Source organism: Phoxinus phoxinus, assembly GCF_949152265.1.
Source record: "Phoxinus phoxinus genome assembly, chromosome: 4".
In the NCBI taxonomy this organism is placed as follows: Eukaryota; Metazoa; Chordata; class Actinopteri; order Cypriniformes; family Leuciscidae; genus Phoxinus; species Phoxinus phoxinus.
The window spans coordinates 37,125,075-37,149,811 of record NC_136879.1 but is presented as its reverse complement, the minus strand read 5'-3'; the positions used below and the strand labels follow the sequence as shown (position 1 = coordinate 37,149,811).

At 39.9% G+C, this 24,737-nt stretch overlaps 1 protein-coding gene across 1 annotated transcript in view; it reads left to right on the top strand.

Annotated features, from left to right (window-relative positions):
* epha4l (eph receptor A4, like) overlaps positions 1–24,737 on the top strand; it is a 50,238-nt gene that overhangs the window by 998 nt on the left and 24,503 nt on the right. The window contains exons 2-3 of the mRNA XM_079609906.1: positions 255–322; positions 7,028–7,691. Of these exons, the coding sequence (XP_079466032.1) occupies positions 255–322; positions 7,028–7,691 (732 nt within the window). The remainder of the gene's footprint in view (positions 1–254; positions 323–7,027; positions 7,692–24,737) is intronic.

The window sequence follows — 24,737 nt, the reverse complement described above, 5'->3', positions numbered from 1 at the left end:
GAAAATTCCTTTGTCTATTACTATTGTTTTATGTTTTATAAACCATTTTCCTACTCGAGTCAGTGCTCGCAGATCAAAACATTGTGCACTTAAAGTGTCTGTCACTTTTTGGCCTCCTTTGCAGCTGTTGTCATTATTTATCAGAGATTTATGCCTTCAAAACTTCATCCTAGCATCAGTTTTCTCCACTATAGGGTAAAACACACAAGCTTTGGTGATCTCGTTCTCAAGTCTTCTGTCTCTTTCTCCATCAGTCCCGCTGCTGGATTCCAGATCAGTGCTGGGAGAACTGGCATGGGTCGCCAGCCCGACGGAAGGAGGGGTGAGTCAAAAAACCCATCTCTCGCTCCCTCTTTCTCCATCTCCCGTTCCAACTTGACCTCTTTAGTATTCATACATATAGTTTTAGCACATTTTCATACGTTTAGGTTGATACAATACAATATGCAAGATAAAAACACTCTTAAAAATAAAGCTTTTTTATTGGCAGACATCAGTGGTTCCATGAAGAACTTTTAACATCCTTAGAATGTTTAAAGTGCGCTAAAGGTTCTTTAGAGTGAAAATAGATTCTTTATGGAACCCAGAATGGTTCTTTTATGACATCACTGCACAAAAATACGTTTGGAACCTTTATTTTTAGTGATACAATATCAATGTACCGAAAGCGTCTAAATTGTTAAGCCTTTAAAATGACTTACAAATGTTTGCAAATTATTTGAAGTTCATAGAACATTAAATTCATAGGTAAATTGTATTGTATTATTATTAAAATAGATTAATTAAAGATGTTAAACACCATCACATTTATTTAACACATTTACAGATGTACCAAATATGTTATAACACTTTTTTTTTCTGGCTTTGATGATTAAACTACACTACACTAGCGTAGGATTTACTTTGAAACAATTTTCACTCAGAAATTGCAACTAAATTTCTCAAATAATGACAAGTAACACTTTAAGTAGAAAGACTGAAACAGTATTTTCTGATTAAACATACTCAAATAAACTTTGTTTTATTACTCTGAAGATTTTTAAAGTGCATATGACTATTTTGTTAGATCCATCTGGAGTTCTCCATTTATAATGTCTTATTAGGCAAAGTTTCTCATCCTTTACTCAGAAGTGCCACGGGATTGTGTTTGAGTTTTAAACTCACTGTTTCATTATAACCAGTGTACAGAGGGATTTAGAGACTTTTACGTATCGTATGTATAAGCATTTACGTTTTTGATGCTGTCAGTAAGTTGATATTCTACGTTTCAGTGTCCAAAAATGTTCTTGTCACGTATGAATACCTCCAAATGCGAATGAGATCACCCTGCTCTCTCCACTTCTCTCGGATGTAAATTTTGGAAAGCTAGGTTACAGCGACGGGCGTCAAATTTCCTAAATAGTGGAGGGAGACAGAAATGCCCTTTGTTAGGAAACTCTATCCCTTTTCTCTCAAAAGAGGTAGGGGGGAGAGACTTGGCAACCCAGAGGCAGAGAAAAGGTCTGTGTGTGTGTGTGTGTGTGTGAGATTTCAGATCGAGGGGGTCAGCGGGTTCTGTCCTATAATGTATGCTTCTTGGGATCTCTGCACTTTTCGGAGCCCCTCATCACCAATTAGCCGTTTAACATCTTCAGATCAGGTGGATCTAAATGACCACATCAGCGATTCAATAAAACACACAGAATTCCCTTTCACTACAGAGCAGCTCGGCTTCCTTTCGCATCGATCCAAGTTTCATTGAGCTCCTGAGTTCCTCTCCCTCTGTGATCTTCCCCGTGATGGACAGGCCTTTGGCACGGACGGTGGGCGGGTATTCAGACTTTAATACGGCCAATTAGCTCTTTTCTCCTCTCGTCCTGCTATCGGCAGCTCCGGGTTCTTATCTCCGCACTGCTCCTCTGGGCCTCCGTAGTTACACGGATGAAGGGACGAGCCGAACGGAGACAATCACGGCCCCTGACGGATGCCAGATCGCTGTCAGTCTTATTATCCCACAAACGCTCAATTAGGTTTAGCGCACGGTGAATAATTCCTGGAGATTATTAAGGGCCGTCAGGATGGTCTTTGTGGGACTGTGGCTACTGATATCACAGGAAAGACATTAAAACATATTACATTGGTATTGTGTATATGCATTCAGCGGACATCACACTACACAATGCCTATTTGGCACAATACATTTTTGACCAATTTTTTTTTTTTTTTTTGCTTTATAAAAATCGCTAATCACTTGGTAAAATTGTAAAGCAATCTGTATTTATTAACTGAGATGTGCACACTTGTAAGTCACTTTGGATAAAATCGTCTGCTAAATCAATAAATACAAATAGTTCAAGCCAGGTCAAATGGCAAAATAATAATGCACTTACACTACCATCAAAAGTTTGGAATAATTATGATATAGCCTATATATTTTTAATTAATCATCTTATATTAGAATAATCATATTATAATGATTTTTGAAGGATCATGCGACACTGAAGACTGGAGTAATGATGCCGAAAATTCAGCTTTGATCACAGGAATAAATTACATTTCGAAATATATTCAAATTAGTGCTGGGCCAAAATTAATCACGATTAATCACATCCAAAATAAAAGTTTGTTTACACATAATATATGTTTAATTACTGTGTATAATTAATTTGTATATACAAATACACACACATGTATGTATATATTTAAGAAAAATGTGTAATTTATATATAAAATATTTATATGTAATATAAATTATGTACAGTATATACATGCAAATATTTGCATGCGTGTGTGTGTATTTATATATACAATAAATAATTATACACCGCAAACGCATATATTATGTAAACACAAACTTTTGGATGTGATTAATCACGATTCGTTTTTGCCCAGCACTAATTCAAATAGAAAAAAATATATAAAACATTTGAAAAATATTTCACAATATTGCCGATTTGAGCTAAATTTTTTATTAAATAAATGCAACCATGGTGAGCGTAAGATACTTGTTTTTAGAAAGATTGAAAAATGTTAATTATTCCAAACTTTTAAACGCAGGATAACGTGATACCCAGTCAGACTCTTGGGTATTAGCATGTGTTTAGAGTGTGTTCATTTGCTGTAATAAAAGTCATTACTGCTGATTAGATGATGAAAACTCAATGAGTCCAATCAGTGGCTGTAATGCTGGTTTAGCAGACGCTGAGAAGTGTTAGGCTGTACAACATTAATGTCTGTCTAGAGTTGTTATTGTATCTGAGGCTAGTCGAAGAAGAAGAATACTGACTTTCTGAGGTTAGTTCAGGAAAACTTATACTCAAGCCTGTAAGAGGGAAACAGATGTTATGTTTCAGATCTAAATTTACTCTACAGCTTCCCATGGTCCAGTCCCGTTTTCACTCGGGATGACCTCATGTTTGTTTAGTTAAATGATCGGTTGTTTTCTGTTTCTTGGGAGTCTGGCGAGTATCATACTTTATTTTAGGGATGTGGCAATTTGACAATTTTGGCCGATATGATAAACGATAATTCTTTATATTTGAAAGCCGATAACCATTATATTAGCCGATATATCTAAATACAAGTTTTTATATAATTTTTGAGAGCCTGATTACAAAAACAAAAGACTCCCCATTAAAGGGATGGTTTTCGAAGTGTTGACAATTTATAAATTAACTAATAATTGTTGCAAACTGGTACTACAAAAAAAATATTAGTGCATTCCTGGAACTGGGCGTCGTTACACTACATCCTTATGCATCTCTTTCTGCCAGGACTTTTACGTGCTTTTCCCAAATCGCAGTAGTGACCTCGACGTCCGGGTTAGCAGTAGCATAAGCCGTCAGGCAAGTGTTATTTAAAGGTGAACTATGCAGGTTTTTTACCTTAACTGAACAGTCATTGGAATGGTTATATTACTTTTTTCGGGTTGAATGGTGGTCGTCTCGCACCCCCCTATCGCCTGTGAGCGGAAAAACCACCTTTGCAACTTTGGGCCGCCGGCCGCCACATCAGGAAGTATCGCATGATATCAGGTCTCGCAATGTAACGAATTGCTTTACGGCAAAAAAATCTAAAATGATGTCATTATTGCGCTCCCTCACGCTGTTCGAACCTAAATTAAGAAGTTTTAAAGAATGTCCCGTCTGCTTTGATGTCGTTGATCTACTAGCCTCTGGTATCTGAGAGTCGCCAACGAGTTTTTCGACAGTGTTGTCAAATATCTATTCCGAAGCTGTAGGGGGAGCTCTATAGAGAAACCTGCGAGCAAAAAGCGAGAATACAGCGAAGAAATTTCCCGAAACTGCATAGCCCTGCTTTAAATAAACTCCTGATGTACTTACAAACTTCCCAATGCCTCGTTTTATGAGTACAGAACCTATTTGTACTACTGTAGAAGTTTGGTACCATTCCGGCATTATTAGTGTGGTAATTTACGAGATACAACCTTGGATCCATTAGCGCCTGCACTAAGCCATTCGGCTGATATCTCTAAATAAGCTGTAACTTTAATAATGTTCGACCAAGGGGAAAAAAGCTTCTGGGGGGTGTGTTTGGCTCGAGGTCATGGTGCAAAGGAACCTAGGTTGAAATTACTCCGAACTATCCCTTTAAAAGCCCCAAATTATAATGTTCTCATTATAATTGTATGTAGCCTATACGACAGACCTATTCCTTTTTGAAGTGATTCCCATCATATTTCAAGCAATTTAAAACTCAAAAATAATACATTATTTATCGGCTTTAATATATCGACCAAATGTTCTTATCGGGAACATTAACATTAAAAATCAACATATATCGTCCGATTAGGGTTGCCACCTTCAGTGTGGCAAAATAAGGGACACCCATTCACCCCCCCCCCCCCCCCCCCCAAATGCTCAACTTTGACAAAGTCATTTTTATTGTTATAATTGTGATTTCATAATATGTAGATATGAATCCAACTAAAAGCTATTGAAAATATGTATTTTAGTCAAATAGCAAATGGTGTAGCTCTGCAGCCATCTACTAAAGTGATAATTTCTTTACTTTTAAAACAGCATTTTCCAAAAGATGGGCAAAAATCTTACACTAAACCATGTCAAATTATCTATATCCATGAACGTTAGAAATGTGGGTCTTTTATAAAGTGAATTTAACTTTTTTTTTTTTACTGTTTTTGTTTAAAAAATATTTATTTATATAGCCTAAAGTAAAAAAATATATAATAAATCCTCCTAAAACTATAAATCCTAAAAAAAAAAACTATTATGTTTCAAAATGACATTTTGTTGAAACAACACAAGTGTGACTTTTCCCCCCCACACTAACATAAAAAACAGATATTATTCAAATTTATTTAATTTTTTTTGTAGATGTAGAAAGTGTTGTCAACCGTGCAAAGTCTCACATCATTTGGACAAATATAATGTTTTATTTATTTCAGCAAACGTCATTTGGGGTCGAAAAGACCCGAACAGCGCGCTACAAGGGGTTAAAAAACGTGCAGGTTTACAGCGCATGTTCACGAGACTCAGTCGCTATAGAAACAAAGACGCTAAAATGCAATCACGCAATGAGCTTCTCTACTAAGAAATTGATTTCTTTATATTTGCTATTAGTATTATCTATACTGCAAAATCCTTATGTTTTTATTCAACTATATGTGGGCCTAATGTAAAATACGGGACAAATCGCGTCCCTTATTGATTTGATACGGGACGCATCATCTTACTTGTAAATACGGGACGATTCCGTATTTTAAGGGACGGGTGGCAACCCTACGTCCGATACCGATATGGTGCCCGATATATCCTGCATCCCTACTTTATGTATCTCAGTTTTTTATAGGGATGCTCTGATTGGAATTGATTGATTGGTTTCAAGTTCTTTTATAACTGGTTGACAAAATACCCTTCTTTCATTTATTGATAATCATATAAATAAGCAGAAAAGTACTAACAAACATTTTCAATTGACCGAATATAATATATTCGCTTACACAAAACATTATCCATATTAGGATACATGAGGATACAGTAGACTTAGCTTAAAGTGCAATTGACATATAAAACTACTCACAGGTGAAATTTAATTATTTTCATTGTCATTTGCATCGTTTGAATTATTTTAAAGGGGTGGTTGATTATGATTTCACTTTTCTAACTTTAGTTAGTGTGTAATGTTGCTGTTTGAGCATAAACAACATCTGCAAAGTTACGACGCTCAAAGTTCAAAGCAAAGGGAGATATTTTATTTTACAGAAATCGCTTTTTAAGGACTACAACAAAAGGCTGGTAGGGACTACACGAGCTTCTTCCCGGGTTAGTGACAACACTAACCCTAAAATTTGCATAAACCCCGCCTCGCAACAAAGGGCTCTACATGGCTCTGCTAAGAATGAGCTTTTGAAGCTCCGCCCCCTGTGCCGGGAGCAGCAGCTCATTTGCATTTAAAGAGCCCATACACATTATACAACACGTTTTTGCTCACCCTCAAAAAATGACAATTTTAACATGTTATAAAAAATTATCTGTGGGGTATCTTTAGCTAAAATTTCACATACACACTCTGGGCACATCAGAGACTTATTTTACATCTTGTAAAAAGGGCATTATACCACCCCTTTAATTAATTTTTTTAAAAAGTAACTTGTGACTTTGTGTAAACGACTCATGTATTTGTGAATCCAAACGAGATGCGCTGTTTCTAATTCAGTAAAAATAACCGGCTTAAAAGAGTCATTTGTTCGTGAATCGGAAACGGACAACTCAGTAGAAAGACTAGTTTTTTTTCATTATTTCACTGTAGACTTTGTTTCTTATCTAATTACATTTCATTTAATCACATTATTCTCTATAGGGCACAGCTGATTGGTTCCTGCTGTATCAGTAGCCAATGAGCTCTCTGCTCAACTTTCAAATACTCGGTCAGCATTTGCAGCGCGCTTTCAGAAACCCTCCACCTTCCCCAGCTCCACCTGTACAGCTACAGAAGGTCTTATAAATAAATGATTTTCATAATTTTATTCTCATTCCTAACATTGTTCTTGTGCTGTCTCCTGCAGTGGGAAGAGGTGAGCATCATGGACGAGAAGAACATCCCCATCAGAACATACCAGGTGTGTAACGTAATGGAGCCCAGTCAGAACAACTGGCTCAGGACTCACTGGATACGGCGTGGCCCGGCCCAGCGTATCTACATCGAGATTAAATTCACCCTGCGTGACTGTAACAGCCTGCCCGGGGTCATCGGCACCTGCAAAGAGACGTTCAACCTCTACTACCTGGAGTCTGACTCTGATAACGAGCGGTACACTCACGAGAGCCGCTTTGCTAAGATCGACACGGTGGCGGCGGACGAGAGCTTCACGCAGGTGGATATTGGTGATCGGATCATGAAGCTGAACACTGAGGTTCGGGATGTCGGCGTTATTAGCCATACGGGCTTCTATCTGGCCTTTCAGGATGTAGGGGCTTGTATCGCGCTGGTTTCTGTTCGTGTGTTTTACAAAAAGTGTCCGCTAGCCGTGAGGAACCTAGCGCAGTTTCCTGACACCGTAACTGGGGCGGACACGTCGTCCCTGGTGGAGGTGCGCGGCTCCTGTGTGAATAATTCGGAAGAGCAGGAGGTTCCCAAAATGTACTGCGGCGCAGATGGAGAGTGGCTGGTGCCCATCGGGAATTGCCTGTGTAACCCGGGATACGAGGAAAGGAATGAGCAATGTCAAGGTAAGACACTTCTGATGTTACAGTCAAACTAGCACAACTGATCTTGGGCAAACCTTTTACATTTTTCAGTTCTTGAGTTGGAATTGTGAATTGAATTGGCCACACCCACAGGAAGTTGATTGTTCTGTCGTTCTTCTCTTTCTGTAAGGCCATGCACAACAAACTTCCTTATTTTGTAAAACAGGTCGCATCGCTTCAGGTTCAGTTCTTTTGAACATGCTACATTAAATATGGAGCTGTTTTTCTTAATATGCCTTACCTACCAAAGATGAGCAAAATGCAGGTTGACATTTTTTTGACACATAAAAAATCCATTGCTGTCGCAATCTGCTGTTAACACTTTCTCCGTCTCAACCAGTTTTCCGGTCTGTTCATGTGATGTTCAGCATAAAGCCTAACAGTCATGTTCCAGAATAAATAAATAAAAATTCTCCATAATGGAATTGATTTTTAATAATAACTTTTAATTATGTAATAATTGTAAATATAAAAATAATTGATGGTATATGCTTTTGTTGAAGCCATCCGGCTGCATTATTATCAAAATTCCTGGTGATAAACTACATTACCCATGATTCTGCAAAGAAATCTCTTAATCCCACTCCCATGAAGCACTGCGAAGGACGTAGAGTGAGTTTGCCTATGCTCTCAAATTACTAAACGTAAAATATATTGTATCTGTATGTATAATCAACATCAATATTTTTTTATTTGATTATTCCATTCGCAATGGGATTGTAGTTCTTTCCCTGGTTAAAGCTTTTAAGTACAGAGTCTTGTGCCTTTGTCTTTTTTGTTTGATTTTCAAATAGTTGTTTTGCTTCAAATCAAAATTTTTAATGTTTTAATCTCAGAGCTGGTTTACTTGGTTCATGGCTTAGTTATAACTCTTTAATAAAAAAATTCCCTTCGGGAAAAATGAATGGGAAAAATACTTCCAGATCCGAGTCCACTGAAAAAGTGTGTGGTGGTGTCTGTTGCATTCTATAAAGTTTAAAACAAACTTTTTTCAAAGCATTTCTATTTTAAAATTGCAGTTTCTTCTAATTCATTTTAATACTTCTTCCTTACATGCAAATTGCAATTCTGCATCATGTTTGTTCATTTCAAATTCACTTCAAATTCACTTGTGAATGGCGCACAACACTGCCATCCATCCATCCATCCATCTTTTTCCTTCTGTCAAGCAAGCGTCTGTCATCAGGTGGTAATAATAGCACTTCTGATTGGTTTATCAGCATTTGTGGTTGTGTAATAAGGAGGCCTGAGATCGTTCCTCCCATGAGACCGTTACGTGAGAACAAGAGATGCTGATCACCAACAGAGAGGACAAGAGGAGAGTGCTGTCCTCAACCAAGCGTTCTCACGAAACTAAGTTCATTATAATCATACTAGTTAGGCTCTGGACTTTGTAATTAACAGATTTTTGGCAACTTCATGCCACATAATAGGATGTGACTCACTGTGGATGTGTGTGTGTGAGAGAGAGAGAGGGATCGCGAGAGAAAGATGGAATGAGTTGAGGCATGTTATCAAGAATCTAAAAATGGCAGAGGGCCGTGAGTGTGATGAATGGATCCTTGGAGGAGAAAAAATGTAATTATCTTTAAAACTGACATCTCATTCTGCCATAGATCAAGCCAAATAAGAGCCTGTGACAATAATACATACTTGTCACACAGAAGTGTTGACAGAGAAAAGGGAAAGTAGGACTTCTCTTGTGCTTAATGACTTCTATAGACATGTGCTGCTATTTGTAAATGTGCTGCAAAGACGCACTGCAAACACTTTTCGTGGTTTCCATCGCGATGATGAGGGAAAGCCAGCGCCACCCTTGACCTTTGCCCCGAGAGGTCACAGATCAAAGGTTACGTTCTCGATCAGGCCGCAAGTGCAGTCATCTGGAGCTGGTTCAGTTTTCCTGAAGTGTGCGTCAAGTCCACGATGAGTTGAATTTTGGGAATTGTTAAAGGCCGATTATTAGTTATTCAGATTAGGCCAGATTAGCTTTCATGAATATTGATGGCATTTGAATCCACATCAATTATTCAGAAAATTTTAATTTTCTGCAACATTTTATGGATTCTTTTCATACTTGCATAGATATTTTTGTGACATTTCCAGTATTTCCTACTATGGATGTCAATGGCAATCAACTGTCTGCTTACCAACATTCTTTAAAATATATCATTATAAATATATCATTTTTCGGTGAACTATCCCTTTAATAAAAAACTAATTAAAGGGACAGTTCACACCAAAATGGAAATTATGTCATCATTTACTCACCCTCATGGCCATTGAAGCATAAATGTTTATGTGTAATAAATTATATGTTGAATTTCTAAAGCTACTTTTTGTAATTTCTTTTTTATGCTTTTCTCATCTAGCACAATAATGACTTTAAATGATCTTTTTCAGGTAATTTCTCAGGCAAATTTGATGTGTGATTAACTGCGATGAATTAGATTAATTAATCGCCACACTCGTGTAATTAATATATAATAAAATGTGTGTTCTGTTTATATATATATATATATATATTTTTTTTTTAACAGTTTAGTTAGCAATTAATTTTAAAGTAACAGTTGCATTACTTTTTGTCATCATCAGCTGGTTGAGACTCTTTTCAAAATGGAAATGCTTTGCTTGACTTGTATGTTTTTTTTTTATTCATACTGTAATTTTTTTCTCCACCATTATATCGCTGCTTCTTTCAGTTACTTTAAAATGAGGCGAAAACTTCAAATGATGAAACGCAATACTTTTGCACACCATATAGCCATTTTATTGGTTTGCATGAGGACAATTTGTTAAAAACATTCATTTTAATGCATGTTATTATTTAGAAAAAGTTACCTCGGTATATACAGTAGCAGATACTGTGTGAAAAACCGCAATGCATTACTTTACTAGTTTCTTTGTAGAGTTGCATTGCATGTGAAACTATCTGTGGCATGCAGTCGACACTATTGTTGGGCTTCTTCAGGGTTGACGTTTGGGGTGAAAGGAATCTGCAGTTGCAATAGAGTCTCGGGGTTTTGTGAGACTTTTGGGGGTTCACTGGGGGGGAGCTGAAGAAGAGGTCTCGGGCAGGTCAAAGGTCACTGACTCTTCCATCCATCTCTGACGCTTGGCTGACAGCTGGAGAAGAGAAATTTATTAAGACATCAAAACTCTTGACAGCTGAGGTTCCACAGGATGCCATGGAGACTGTGATCTCGGCTCCTGGTCTCTATATGGGCCCGATGGGGGACGGCAAGAGAGAAGCTGCTGTTTGTTCTGTGTGATTTAAAGCCGCCTGTTGCATGATCAACAACACCCACAGGACAGATACATCTTTACAGTCGCAATTGTTTTTTAGACAGAAATTATATTCAAGGGAGAACAAATAGGGATTTATACTTATTTCTTCTGCTTGATCTTACATGTGTCTGAGTTTTAGAAGAGTTAATAGACTGCAAATTAGATTTAGAAATATACAAGGATAAATACTAATAAAATAAAACATAAATTATGAAAAATAATGCATTTTTTTCTTTGTCTGACAGTTGGTTCTGTCTTTTCTAGAACAGTTTCTCTACTTTTGGTTCGGATGTTTACATTTGGCCTGCAATTGTGATCTCTTTAAAGGTGACATATTATGCCCCTTTTCACAAGATGTAATATAAATCTATGGTGTCCCCAGAATGTGTCTGTAAAATCCCCAGATCATTTATTATAGTTTGTCAAATTTGCCCCTTTTTTGGGTGTGAGCAAAAACATGCCGTTTTTGTGTGTGTGCCTTTAAAAATGCAAATGAGCTACTTTTCCCAACCTCCGTTCAGAAGACGGCCGATCCTTTACACAAGCTTCGGATACTCCGGCAATAACAAAACAGCGAATCTCTCATCAAAATCTCAGAAATAACCAGTAGCGGAGTGCAGCCTTACTGAGAGACTAAGAAGATGTTGCAACTTTTAGACGCACCTCAACGTTTCTGAATGGTTAGTGAATGCATTTATGTAGTTGTTTTGGAGTTACATTGATTCATCTCATCGACTTGCATGTACCGTCATGTTTAACTTTTACACAAGTTTACACAGTTCTATGAGGTCTTTATAAGACAGTTGTGGCATTTTTTTGGTCAAATATTTGGCTCGTTTCCACTGAGCAGTACGGTTCGTGTCGGTAAACCATGATCCGGCTTGCGTTTCCACCGCCAACAGTACCCTTACTTGATAGGCGTGGTGTTTACCGGAAAGAAGCGATCAACGTCATTTTCGCGGGAAGAAGAAAGCGATAGTAAACAAAAATGGATGACATACAGCAGATCTTGTTTCTTGCTTGTCGGCATGTTTGTCACAAGAAGACAATTCGTCGACATTAGGCGTTTCTCAATACCAAGTGCGCAAAGTTCGGACTTGCCACTCCCGAGGACGCGAGTCCGGTAATTCTGTGTTCTTGAAAGCGCCACTCAGCTCGCTCTGCTACTCCGGTTTTCTCTTTATGTACATTTTAGGCAACAATAAAACAAAATATGTTATAAAACACCACTCTGCCTCTTTTCGTTTTCATTTAAATACATTTTAAACATTATAGACACACAAATGTGGTTAAGGCAATGCGTATTGATTATATTCACTGCATGTATAACGTTAGCCTATTTATAACAAAACTAAATATAAAACACAACCCTGTTATTCCAGGCAATATGTGCATTTGTACAAATGTCGCAATAAACAACATTACAGTGATAATCTTGTAATAAAAGAAAAAACTCAACCCTATCTCTTTTTGTTAAATTTCAGTTTTATCAATAATAGCCATTATAAAAGTATAAGTAAAAGGTACAAGAAGCTATACAATAAGAAATAAAGCAAACAATTCAGTCAAATATACAAATTTAGCTCTCTATACCGTTACAACGGTGAAGTTAAATAGCCTAAATATATGTAAATATATGAAACTTCACTTAGCCCTCAGCCAAAACGATTGGCCAGGGAACAAATTATAGATTCACAAGACCAAAGATCGCAGTTAGGTCTACACAAGACGATTTATATCTCATGTTTAACCACTACAGAGACGTCAGCAGAGTCAGCGACAAACTCAGAACGACTAGTCGAGGAAAGGCTCTTCCTGGATCTCATAACCTGGATCAAATTTTCATAAATCTTTATAAATAAACCACAGATTTGAGCTTTAAACAACTACATTCACGCCTGAAAAACTCTTAAAACTACATTTCGTGACTCAATAATAGTAGTATTATATTTCACCTGTATATAAAAAATGGCGCTTCTAATGTTGTCGTTCCCGTTGTAGCACGCGCAAGTGACGATTCTCTGTCGACCAATCGACGTTCTGCAGCGAGTCTAGCTCCACCCTTTAGTACCGTACCACTGTGCTAGGTACCCCAACAGAAGGGTACCCAAAAAGTTATCACAAATAATTGCGTACGGTACTGTACCGTACCGTACCGCTCAATGGAAACGAGCCAATAGTGTTCAGTGCTCGTCTGTGCAGCAACGACAGAACAGTTTGCATGCTTTGCTCGAGCTTTTGCCATTGAGTTAGAACTGGTGGTTACACTGTTGTCGCTTGCGAAAACCAAATGGTGGCGTGTAAAATACATATGTATTTACACAAAAGTAATGCAATAGTGTTATAAATAAAGTTCATATGGCTATTATGGGTTAAGTTGGAAAGTACCCATTTTATGTTTGATCTAATCTGAGCTATGAGCAATCTCTGAGCCTTAATATTTCCTCAGGGTAATGCAGGAAAGGACAGGAGCGGAAGGAATCAATCTCTCACCTTTTCTTCATCACTTTCCTTGTGCTTTTTTTCTCGTGCCATTTATTTGAGCTGAGGGGAAAGTCGGTGTGCCAACATTTTGTGGCCTCTTTTTTTTCTCTCTCTCTCTCTGACATGCCTGAACGGTTTAACCACACACCAGGCTAAAAGGAACAGGTCAGAGTTTACCTCTGCCTGAAGAGCTCGGGACAACCCAACCCAGTTCCTCACCAGAGGAAGCCGAGATAGAAAGAGTCCTGTGTGTGTGAGTCGAACATCATTACTGAGGTGTTGAGAGCTGTTTCTGGTCTGGATGGTGTTCTGTTCCCTCAGTTCTTTATCTCCGACTGTCTCTCTCAACGCCGGCTCTCCCCCCTCTAAAAGGAGCGTGACAGAAGCGAGAGGGACGGCACCACCGTAACATTGATATAATGTTGCAGCTCGCTGACAGTCCCTTATATTAACCAGACTTAATGGACTCTCTGGAAGTCTTACAAGGGAACGACAGGAGACGTGTTGCCTCGGCTGACCTGAATTCCCCTCTCTCGTTTCAGTCAAATTCAGCTCTGATTCAGCTCTGTTAAAGGGAAAGTGTCACCTACTCACCCTCATGTTGCTCAAAATAGGGAGCATTTAGCAAACTTCTTAATTTAAAAAACAGAAAAGAACCATAAAATTATCAATATGACATGTGTTGTGTGTTTCAAGTCTCCAAAAGTCATGCATTTTTCCTAAAATACCATATTTACACCTGGCGGTGACTTAAATTTTAGTCTGTTATCGTATGACTTTGTGCACTGATATAATGTGCACAAGTCATATACTATTATTAGTATTAATTATTTATTTATTTCATTTATTTGCAGTGTGAGGAACCTTCATTTTTCACCAACAGTTTCAGCCAAGCAGATTTAAAATGTTTAATGCAAGAAGTACAATAAAATTATACTTGTTAATACTTGTTCAAATTATACTACACTATATGGCTTACTGTGCATTTTTCTAAAATTTTAACTGGCAGTAAATAGCGACTCAATTTTAAGCTGTCTCTCACACTAAGTGCAAAGTTGACTTCAGCAAAACTGGTATATAGTTCTTGATAATAATTGCTTTTTAGGTACTTTGCCTCCTTTTTTAAAGCTTGAAACTTTGTAATCCCCATTCATTCTTACTGGATGCAAAAAGGCGACTAGGACGTTTTTTTTGTTGTTGAAAAGGTCTAATTTTTTGCTTCATGAAAGAAAAAAAAGTCAAATGTGCTGATTTTGCATGAAAACTGTGTCGCTGCTTTAGTAATTTCCGATAATGTGGTGTGGCGTTAGGACAAGTTGTCGTGTTTTAACCATCAGTGTTGGGTTTCGGTATCTTGCTGGAAGTTCTGCATTGTTTTCTCTCTAACACTCGCTTTCCTTCTGCCTTTGAATTTGTCTTTTATTTTCTGTCAAGAGGGGGTTAAAAAAGACAAGAGAGAGAGATAGACATGCAGTAAGAGGAAGGAGGAACAACAAAAGACAGAAAGACAGCGAGAATAAAGGAGGTGATCGCAGAGAAAAACAGATTTGTCAGCACACAGGGAAGGTCAGCGCCCTCCTCTCAGACGGGAAAAGACGAGAGAATGAAAAGGAGCTGATGTCTAGAGAAAGAGAGGTTTTTAGGTGGTCTTTGATTTCTCTTCCTCATCATTCACTTCGCGTTCCCTTTAAACATCCCTTTGATGTGATGACAGACGCCGTCTCTTTCTCTCTCTCTCTGTTTCTCTCTTCGCTCTCCTGTAACAATGGGCTGTGATTGCGAGGTTTTGAGTTGTAATCTTAAGCTCGTCAAACCGTAGGAGGTGTGTAGGTGGTCTTTTCTCAGTTTTAGTCTTCTTTGTGATGGAATGATGGACGTAAAGAGGTGTAAAAACTTAATGCGTTAGATGGATACTCTTTTAATACAGTGAGAAAGTCTGTTTCAAAACTCCCTTGCTGTTCTTCTAAGGCAGCATCGTAACCGGTACAGTAACAAAGCAATACTCTAGTAAGCAATAAAAAAATATCAATGTTCCCTTTCAAGGGAACTCGAGCTGCGTTGAGACGCGGTGGGAACGCCTTGCGTGATTGCGTCGTGAAGCACATCTAAAATCAGTCCAATGGAAACGGGAGACGTCATGGGCGGGTGACGTCACCGACCAGGAAGCTATAAAGCACTCCCGCGATCAGAGAACACTAGCTTTGTTGCCTTCAGCAAGCGCTCTCTGTCTGTCCATGTCTATTTATTGTTGTCTGTCTCAGTATCTAGATATATATTATGAAGAAACAAGAATTCAAAACGTTGTGTTGTTCCCTACCCTCGTGTTATCTCGGTTGGGGACGCGCATCAGCTTTGCGTTGCTTGTTTGGGAGTAGAGCATACCCAGTCAGTTCTCGAGGGGGCTGACTGAGTTGCGAGAGGTTGTCTGTTAATCACCTCGCTCCCGCCGGGCGTTCTTCGAGGAGGACGATTCGGTGCGCGCTTCCCGAGGCGCGAGTCCCGCTGCTGCCGAGGCACAACGGCGACGCGCATCTTGGGGAGCGCAAATGGATCTAACAGCGAGGTTTGAGACGGGCGCGCCCTATCTCTGCCTTCACGTGTTAAATCCAGTGGCTTATCTCGGGGAGAAGCACGCGCTGCGTTTTCTTTTCCCCGCGATGAGACTCTCGTGCTGCGATCTCCAGTTCCGAGGAATTGGTGATCGTTAGTGTTTAAAAACAATATATGTGTAGGCTATAGCCTATCTATATATATGAATAAAGCAGATGTGTGTGAGTTTTCAATGAATAAATAAATAAGTCAGCTCATAACTCTGTTGTATAAAGAGGAGCTTATAAAAGGAGGTTTTATTTTGTGCTGATTGCCAAGTTAAATGTTTTCTGGCCAACTGAACATTATGAGTGTGAGAATATAATTAAATCTCTATATCTCAGCCTCCTCGTCGGGGATTGCCGTTTTTTCCTATCTCTACACTGAGGAGTTGAGATCGTGGAATAAACCGGTTTCTATTTTATGTGTTTATCCCCAAAACTTCTACTAAAGTAATGTTTTGAGTATTAAATGTCATAGTATGACAGTGCCTCGGGTTAAAGAGACGCTTACTAGCTATCTCTCTCCCGAGTCGGCGTCATCATTTCCCCGACGTTATCCACCAGCCATCATAAATAATAGATAAATATTATTAGGCAGCATTGGTGGGTAAACTATATAAGGACATGTATGTATGTGAGGGGCGACTCTCTGAGGAGGGTCGCAGCGCTGCCAGTTCGGTTGTTTTCCTGCTGGTGGCCACGGAGTGATATATATATATATATATATATATAAGTTTTTCTGATGTTAAGAAAAATAAAGGAAAAAATAAAATAATATATATATGTCTGTTCTCTGAACGCTTCGCTTTCAACAAAATGAAGATATATTCTATCCAGCGGCGTTCCAGAGGTGTCTTCCTCACCGATCTAATGTTCCTGAGACTGCTGGGCGGGAGCAGTCTCAGCCTACTAAAGCTCCCCGCAGCTTAAAGTGCTGCAAATTAGAGCGTCGCCATTCGGGCTAATCCACAATCGAGAGGGACCTGGGTGGCGGTCGCTGTCTAGCCAGTTAGAGATATGCAAGATCTGAGAACTGTTTTATCTCTAATATAGCTTGGAAGAAGAAGCCCTGACGCTGAGGCTGCAGGCTTCTGAGGGTGGTCCCCTCCGGGGTAGGGACGGTTTTGAGAAATCGTTTCTCCTCGGCGCCCTCTGGGGTGCGACTCTCTGAGGAGGGTCGCAACGCTGCCAGTTTGGTTCTCCTGCCGGTTCACCGTTTCAGGACACCGAGGTGTCAGCGTCCCCAAACGATCCTCCGAGGAGGGTCGTAGAGCAGTCAGTTCGGTTTCCCGGCCGGTTCGCCGTTTCAGGGCACCGAGGTGCCTGCTCTTTCCAACGATCCTCCGAGGAGGGTCGTTGGAGCTAAGATAGTTAGAGGTAGGCAAGATCTGAGGACTGTCATTATCTCTAATGAAACTTAGAAGAGAAGTCCTGACGCTGAGGCTATCAGGCTTCTGAGGGTTCCTCCGGGGCAGGAACGGTTTTGAGAAATCGTTTCTCCCCGGCGCCCTCTGGGGTGCGACTCTCTGAGGAGGGTCGCAGCGCTGCCAGTTCGGTTGTTCCCTGCCGGTCCTCCGTTCAGGGCACCGAGGTGTCAGCGTCCCCAAACGATCCTCCGAGGAGGGTCGTAGAACGGTCAGTTCGGTTGTTCCCTGCCGGTTCGCCGCTTCAGGGCACTGAAGTGACTGTTCAACCAAATCCAGAGGCCAGTCTCGAGAGACTGGTGCCCTTAGCAGAATTTCTGGCAGCGTGGAAACTACTGCCACATATTTCTCAGTGGGTCCTGCACACTATAGAAAAGGGTTCAGAATTCAGTTCGGTTCTCGTCCGCCCAGATTTCTAGGGGTCCTCCCCACAGTGGTGGACCTCGAGCAGGCTCTGGTTATGGAGCAGGAAGTGCTGACACTTTTGCAAAAAGGAGCTATAGAAGGGGTTCCTCCTCCCAGCAGACAGTCACGGTTTTACAGCCGCTTCTTCATTGTTCCGAATGAGGATGAGGGGTTGCGTCCTATTCTAGACCTGCGTCAATTAAACGGCAGGTTTCAGAATCTCATGTTCTTAGTATGCTTACGCTAATATGATTGTGTCACAGATTCAGCCCGAGGACTGGTCTGTCACAATAGACGTGAAGGACGCTTATCTATCCATCCTCATCACAGGAGGTTCCTGAGGTTTGCTTTCGGGGGCGAAGCATACCAATATCGGGTTCTTCCGTTCGGCCTAGGTTTATCACCCCACACCTTTACAATATGCGTGGATGCAGCTCTGGCTCCTCTGAGACTCCAGCGCATTTGCGTATTATACTATCGACGATTGGTTGATCCTAGCTCAATTTGAGCAGATAGCAGTTCGGCATCGAGATGTCGTTCTGTCTCATTTAAGATGTTGGGGTTGCGACTCAACGCCAAGAAGAGTGTGCTCCTCCCAGCTCAGAGGACCACTTTTCCAGGTGTTATAAATGATTCGCCGTAAATGGGGTAAAACTAGGCCAGTCACTCACTGTGGAACAGTTTCAGACTGTTGGGTCTTGTGGCAGCTGCGTCCAACGTAATTACTTTTGGCCTTCTGTACATGAGACCCCTGCAGTGGTGGCTCAGGACCAAGGGGTTTTCTCCGAGGGGAAATCCGTTTTCGCATGATCAAGGTCACGCGGCTATGCCTACGTGCCTCGGTCATGTGAAAGAACCTTGGTTTCTCGCCCAGGCCCAGTGTCGGGGGCTTCTTGTTGACGCTTATGCTATCGACGGATGCTTCCCTCACAAGTGGGGGGTGATCATGAGTGGTCACTCGGCGAAGGGTCTTTGGCAGGACCATCTCCTTTTGGCACATAATTGGCTAGAAGTGATGGCGGTATTCCGAGAATCTCAATACTTCCTGTCAGAACCGAGAGGTCACCATGTGCCTGTCCTTCCGGACAACACACTGATGGTCTCGTATATCAGAGCAGATATCCTGTTGAGGCAGGGGCTGAGGCCCGGGGAATGGAGACTTCACCCCGAGGTGGTGGAGCTTCTTTGGAAGAACTTCGGTTAAAACTTTGCCTTTGTGGTTATCCCTGACGCATCCAGCTCCGCTTGGACTGGATGCGATGTATTAGGTGTGGTCGAGGCTACACCTGTACGCATTTCCCGATATCTCTGCTCCCGGGAGTTACCCTCATCTGGAGTCATGGATACTGTGGGCTCGGCCTCTGAGGGGGCCCAGCTCATAGATTCAGGTCTCTCGACTGTGGTCGTGGAGACCTTACTCCAGTCTAGAGCTCCCTCCACGAGAAGACTGAAAATTGAAATGTAACTGTTCTCTGCCTGGTGTGCAGAACACCTTCTGAATCTTGCTATCTGCCCTATGGTACAGTACTTGATTTCTGCAATGTATGTTTCTTTGCTGGGTTATCTCTGAGGAGAGATCCTTATTTCATCTTCTCCGTGGTACATGAGGCTGAGGCCTTACATGAGGCCTACTTGGATTTGCACCTGGTATGGTGGTAGTCTTTCTTCACCCTAGGCCGGGTTGTATTCCTAGGTCCCTACTCAATTTGCGGGTCATTTGTGCTGCAGGCCTTCTGTCCTCCACCTTAATCAGGAAAAGCTAAAGACAGATATTGAGCAAGCGAGTAGTTGAGGCTATCTCACTTGCTTATGTAGCGGCTGGACAGCCTTCACCTTTGGCTGTCCGGGCCCACTCTACTAGGAGTATGGCTTTAAATTCAGGAGTTTCTCTCCACGACATCTGTAATGCGGCAGGATGTCCTTACCGCATACAGTTGTCTATTTTTTATGACTTGGACCTAGACTCCACTCCAGGGTCTAGGGGGCTTGTTTCTAGTGTGCGCATGGTCTTCATACAGTACAGGCATTTGTCATATGGCGTCGTGGGTATAGGGTTCCCACCGCGTCTCAACGCAGCTCGAGTTCCCTTGAAAGGGAACGTCTCAGGTTACGTATGTAACCCTGGTTCCCTGAGAGGGAACGAGACGCTGCGTTGCTTTGCCATACTCCCTGCATACCTGTGATCATCTTGCTTCAGGCTTTTTCAAAGCTAGTGTTCTCTGATCGCGGGAGTGCTTTATAGCTTCCTGGTCGGTGACGTCACCCGCCCATGACGTCTCCCGTTTCCATTGGACTGATTTTAGATGTGCTTCACGACGCAATCACGCAAGGCGTTCCCACCGCGTCTCAACGCAGCGTCTCGTTCCCTCTCAGGGAACCAGGGTTACATACGTAACCTATAACGTTTTATTTTAAAATAGTTAAAATTAACTATTTTATTTGTTCATTTTTAGAATATTGCATAGATTTGTCTATGCAAAGCATTCATGTACATTTTTGAATTTATACAGCATATGAGTGCTGGCTATCTTATGGAGCAGGGATAACATCCGGATTATTTCTATGATGTCCTTCTCACTATGTTTTAAAACAGATCCATACTAATTTGTAGCACAAACAGACATCAGTGGTTTAGCAATTGACCCACCGAAGCTTCAGGCACAAAGATGTTCAATATCATTATGACATATTTGTTTATGTCAGACAATAATTTACAGTATCAGCATAAATTGATCACATAGTGTTGCAGAATACATATATATATACTGTATATATACACACACTGAACAAAATGATAAACGCAACACTTGTTTTTGCCCCCATTTTTCATGAGCTGAACTTAAAGATCTGACTTTTTCTGTGTACACAAAAGGCCTATTTCTCTCAAATATTGTTCACAAATCTGTCTAAATCTGTGTTAGTGAGCACTTCTACTTTGCCGAGATGATCCCTCCACCTTGCACAGGTGTGCCTTAGGCTGGCCACAATAAAAGGCCACTCTAAAATGTGCAAATTGCACCAGACATCTATTGTTTTATACTTTTCACACTGTTTATAATATAATAATATTTTAATATATAATTAATTATTTTATATAGAATATATTTTAATTTTATGTAAAAAAGTATGTATTATTTACATATATATTTATATTTATGTAAGACTCAGCGATTTGATATTGAGCGATGCAGTCAAATCATTGAAATAGATTTTGAATCAAATAATTGAATTGAACAGTTTGAACTGATTCACAGTAATGAATCAACTTGCGCAACTCAATTGACTCCTCGCAGGGATTTTGATTGACAGGTGATCTGACCAATCATACTTCGCCATCCACCATTTTGTTCAACAAAGCAGTCAGGAGAGTTAGTAGATTAACATGGGAGGATTTGAACTTGAGAAGCGGAGTGTACTGACGCCTTTTAATATATTTATGAAGGATTTTTACCTTTGAGTATGTCCACATAGTAAATTGATCGAGAGAACTGACCACGTTCCTAAAGGTCAAGAGAAAGTTCCAAAGGTTAAAGGTCAAAATAAGAGAGTTTGTCATGTCACTGCTGCCATATTCATCATGTTGCACCGCCACAGCATCATTACGTATACTTGGTCGTACTATAGGTGTGTTTTTTTATTGTGTGTTTGTTTTCCTGACAAATCAATTGAAACGTACCAAATTCCCTGCTGTTCTCCCACTTCCCATAAACACGCACATACACACACATGCACAATGGAAGGTGTTGCAACTCCAGACAGTCTGTCGTCCCGCATTTCCAGAGTTTTAGATAAACAAACTAAAAATACACACCCTCATTTTTTTTACCCTGACCCTATGTCACATACACACATGGTATCAAAACAGAAAACTCATCCCATGATGCATCATGCTATCATTGTGTGACATTTTTTTGTTGGGAATGTCAGAAATGGTTGTGCATGAAGAGTATTTATAGTTTGTGTGTGTGTGTGTGTGTGTGTGTGTGTGTGTGTGTGTGTGTGTGTGTGTGTGTGTGTGTGTGTGTGTGTGTGTGTGTGTGTGTGTGTGTGTGTGTGTGTGTGTGTGTGTGTGAAACTCATTTGCATATCCTCCTCCAGTGCCAAAACTTCCTGCATTAGAAAATACTGCCACAACTTTTCATGTTTAACAATGCGTGCAGAGCTTGCCAGACACACACTCATCTCTCTCTAATCACTCCATTCTTTTCTTTTCATGGTAGTTGCTATTAAAACCCTGTGGTTTTATTAATTGCGCTCGGATTTTAAAAACCCCTGCAGTCCTACAGGGTGTACGCGATTTTACCACAGATAAACGCTTGGGAAATTTTGGGAAATGCGTCTCTCTGAATGGTGGAAGTTGGTGTACGTGTTCAGGGGAGCTTAAAGTTCAGGTCATTTCAGGAAGTCTTGCATCAATACCTTCAAAAACCTGCCAAATCTGTTCTATTAAAAAAACAAGCTTTGACACAATATACCAACAGCATTGTGGTTTCATAATGTATTAATATTAATAAATAGTTCAGCCGCACCTTTGATGAAGTAGCCTAAATGACGAGTTCATGTTGAGTGTTGTTGAGGAGAGGTCAAGATGTCAAATTTACACTGCAAAGGTGGCATAAACGCACTTCTGAAAGTCTTTAGTTTACACAGACTGTGTAATGCTGCTCAGAGGTGGCATACATGCATTTACACAGCAATTCTAACTGTATACTTTTAGTTCTAGGGGCTAAAGTGGGTCCGACAAGCATACTTTAGTCAGGCTTTTATGTGGCATTAAGTCTTGACACCGAATTTTGAGCAGGCACAGAGCAGCCTTAACTCAGCTTTGTAAAGATCATAAGAGAGTCATAATTCACCCAAAATATATTAAGTAAATTAGCGTTGTGTAAAGAGAATTTTTATTATTTAAAATGTTGTTCACTGAAAATCTAAATTTATTCAGAGTTTTAAACGTACTTTCCTCATGTTTATCGCGTTCGAGATCTCGATTCAAACACCCACATGATCTTATTCTTAAAAACAATGATGTCTATTAACCCTTTGCGATCAAAATAGAGCAAATCATCTGCTTCAAATAACGATTGTAACGATTGCATTGTTACTGTTAAAAATGTTTTTGTCATTGAATCATTAATTCAAGAGATTCGTTCAGAAAGGCTGATTCATCCAGTAATGAAACAAGTCAAGTATTTATTTAGTCATTAAATCATTCAAACCGATTAAAAAAAAAAAATTCATTTAAATTAGGCTAATTAAACATTTTAAATAGACTGCAGCAATTAACATTTTGTTTTGTTTAGTTGTCGGTTCAGAATCGTGATCTCTGTTTGAAACAAAAAAATATTTTGCGATTCTCAATTTATCTAGAATCGGGCATTATTTATTAATATTGTGAATTAGCTTTTGTTTTTATATTTTCCGTTTTTTTTTTTTTTCAATATTTTTTGTGCTTTTTATGTCCTAACAACTTCTGATTTACCAAGCAAATTGATTGGTTACTCCACTCAGAGAATATTTTGTATTGCTCAGAGGTTGTTCTTTGATAGCTCAGCAAACCTAATGGAGTTCCTAATTATGTTTAATTTAAGTACGAAGTTTGTCTCAGATGATTCTTGACCAAATAGTACGATTTTAGAGCTAAAAAAGCTAAGGTCATCTGGTGAATTTGATGAGAAATATCTGAGTTCATATTGTGATCTTGCTAAATCTGAATCTCCGTTGAAACCCTACAGGAGAAGATGCATGTGAGAAACTGAGAGTCTTTAATTTCTCCATTTGCTCTCGATTTTAATCTCATTGCTTTCTAGGAGCAACAGTTGAGAAATTACGAAGATCTCATGTGATGTTTTTCTCTGCTTGTGTAGTGAAGATGCCAGATGAGGACCAGTATCAAAAACTCCACATGACCATCGATATCTACTGAAGAGTTAAAGGAGATGTGCTTTAGCTCAGGTTAATATTATTACTAGAGCTCGTCGTAGGCATCGGGAGATGGACGACTTCCTCTGGTAATGAGAATAGAGTTTGTTAAGGTGAAGTCGGGCTTGTATGAATCGGTTAGTGTTGTAGGCCTCAGGGTGGGGTCAAGGTCAACATGTGGAGCGAGTGAGTCATCAATCAATGTGATCCGCTCGCCCTCCGCATGTTTGTCATCAATCACACTGATGGACCCGTCCGTGTGTGTGTGTGTGTGTGTGTGTGTATGTGAGGTGGGGGGAAGGGGGGTCAGAGGTAATTGTTAATTAGTGACTAAACCATGTAGAACAACAGATGCCAGACCATGAGACAAGAAGCCAATTGATATTTGTGTGTGTGTGTGTGTGTGTGTGTGTGTGTGTGTGTGTGTGTGTGTGTGTGTGTGTGTGTGTGTGTGTGTGTGTGTGTGTGTGTGTGTGTGTGTGTGATCTTCCATGCCCTCAGGAGAGGAACCTGATCTTGATGTTTTTGTCTAAAAAAATCCTAGTGCTCTGCAAACCATCATGACCCACACACACTCACACACACACACACACACACACACACACACACACACACTTATCTAGGCCTAGCTATCTAAATTGAGACTTCCCATTGACTTCTGTTTTTCTTAAAGGGATAGTTCACCTGAAAATGATCTCATCATCATCTCACACCAATTTTTTATTTGATTTTTGTGGGGAAAACAATTGTTCATCTTCTCCATAAAGTTAAAACAACTTAAAAAAATAATAATAATCGTCCATATGTTCTTTTGTGGACTTAAATTTCAGTCCTCAGTTCCTCAAACAAAGTTTTATTCATCAAATAATCTTAAATGATCAAAATATGATCATGGTTTCCACTAAAATATGAAGCAG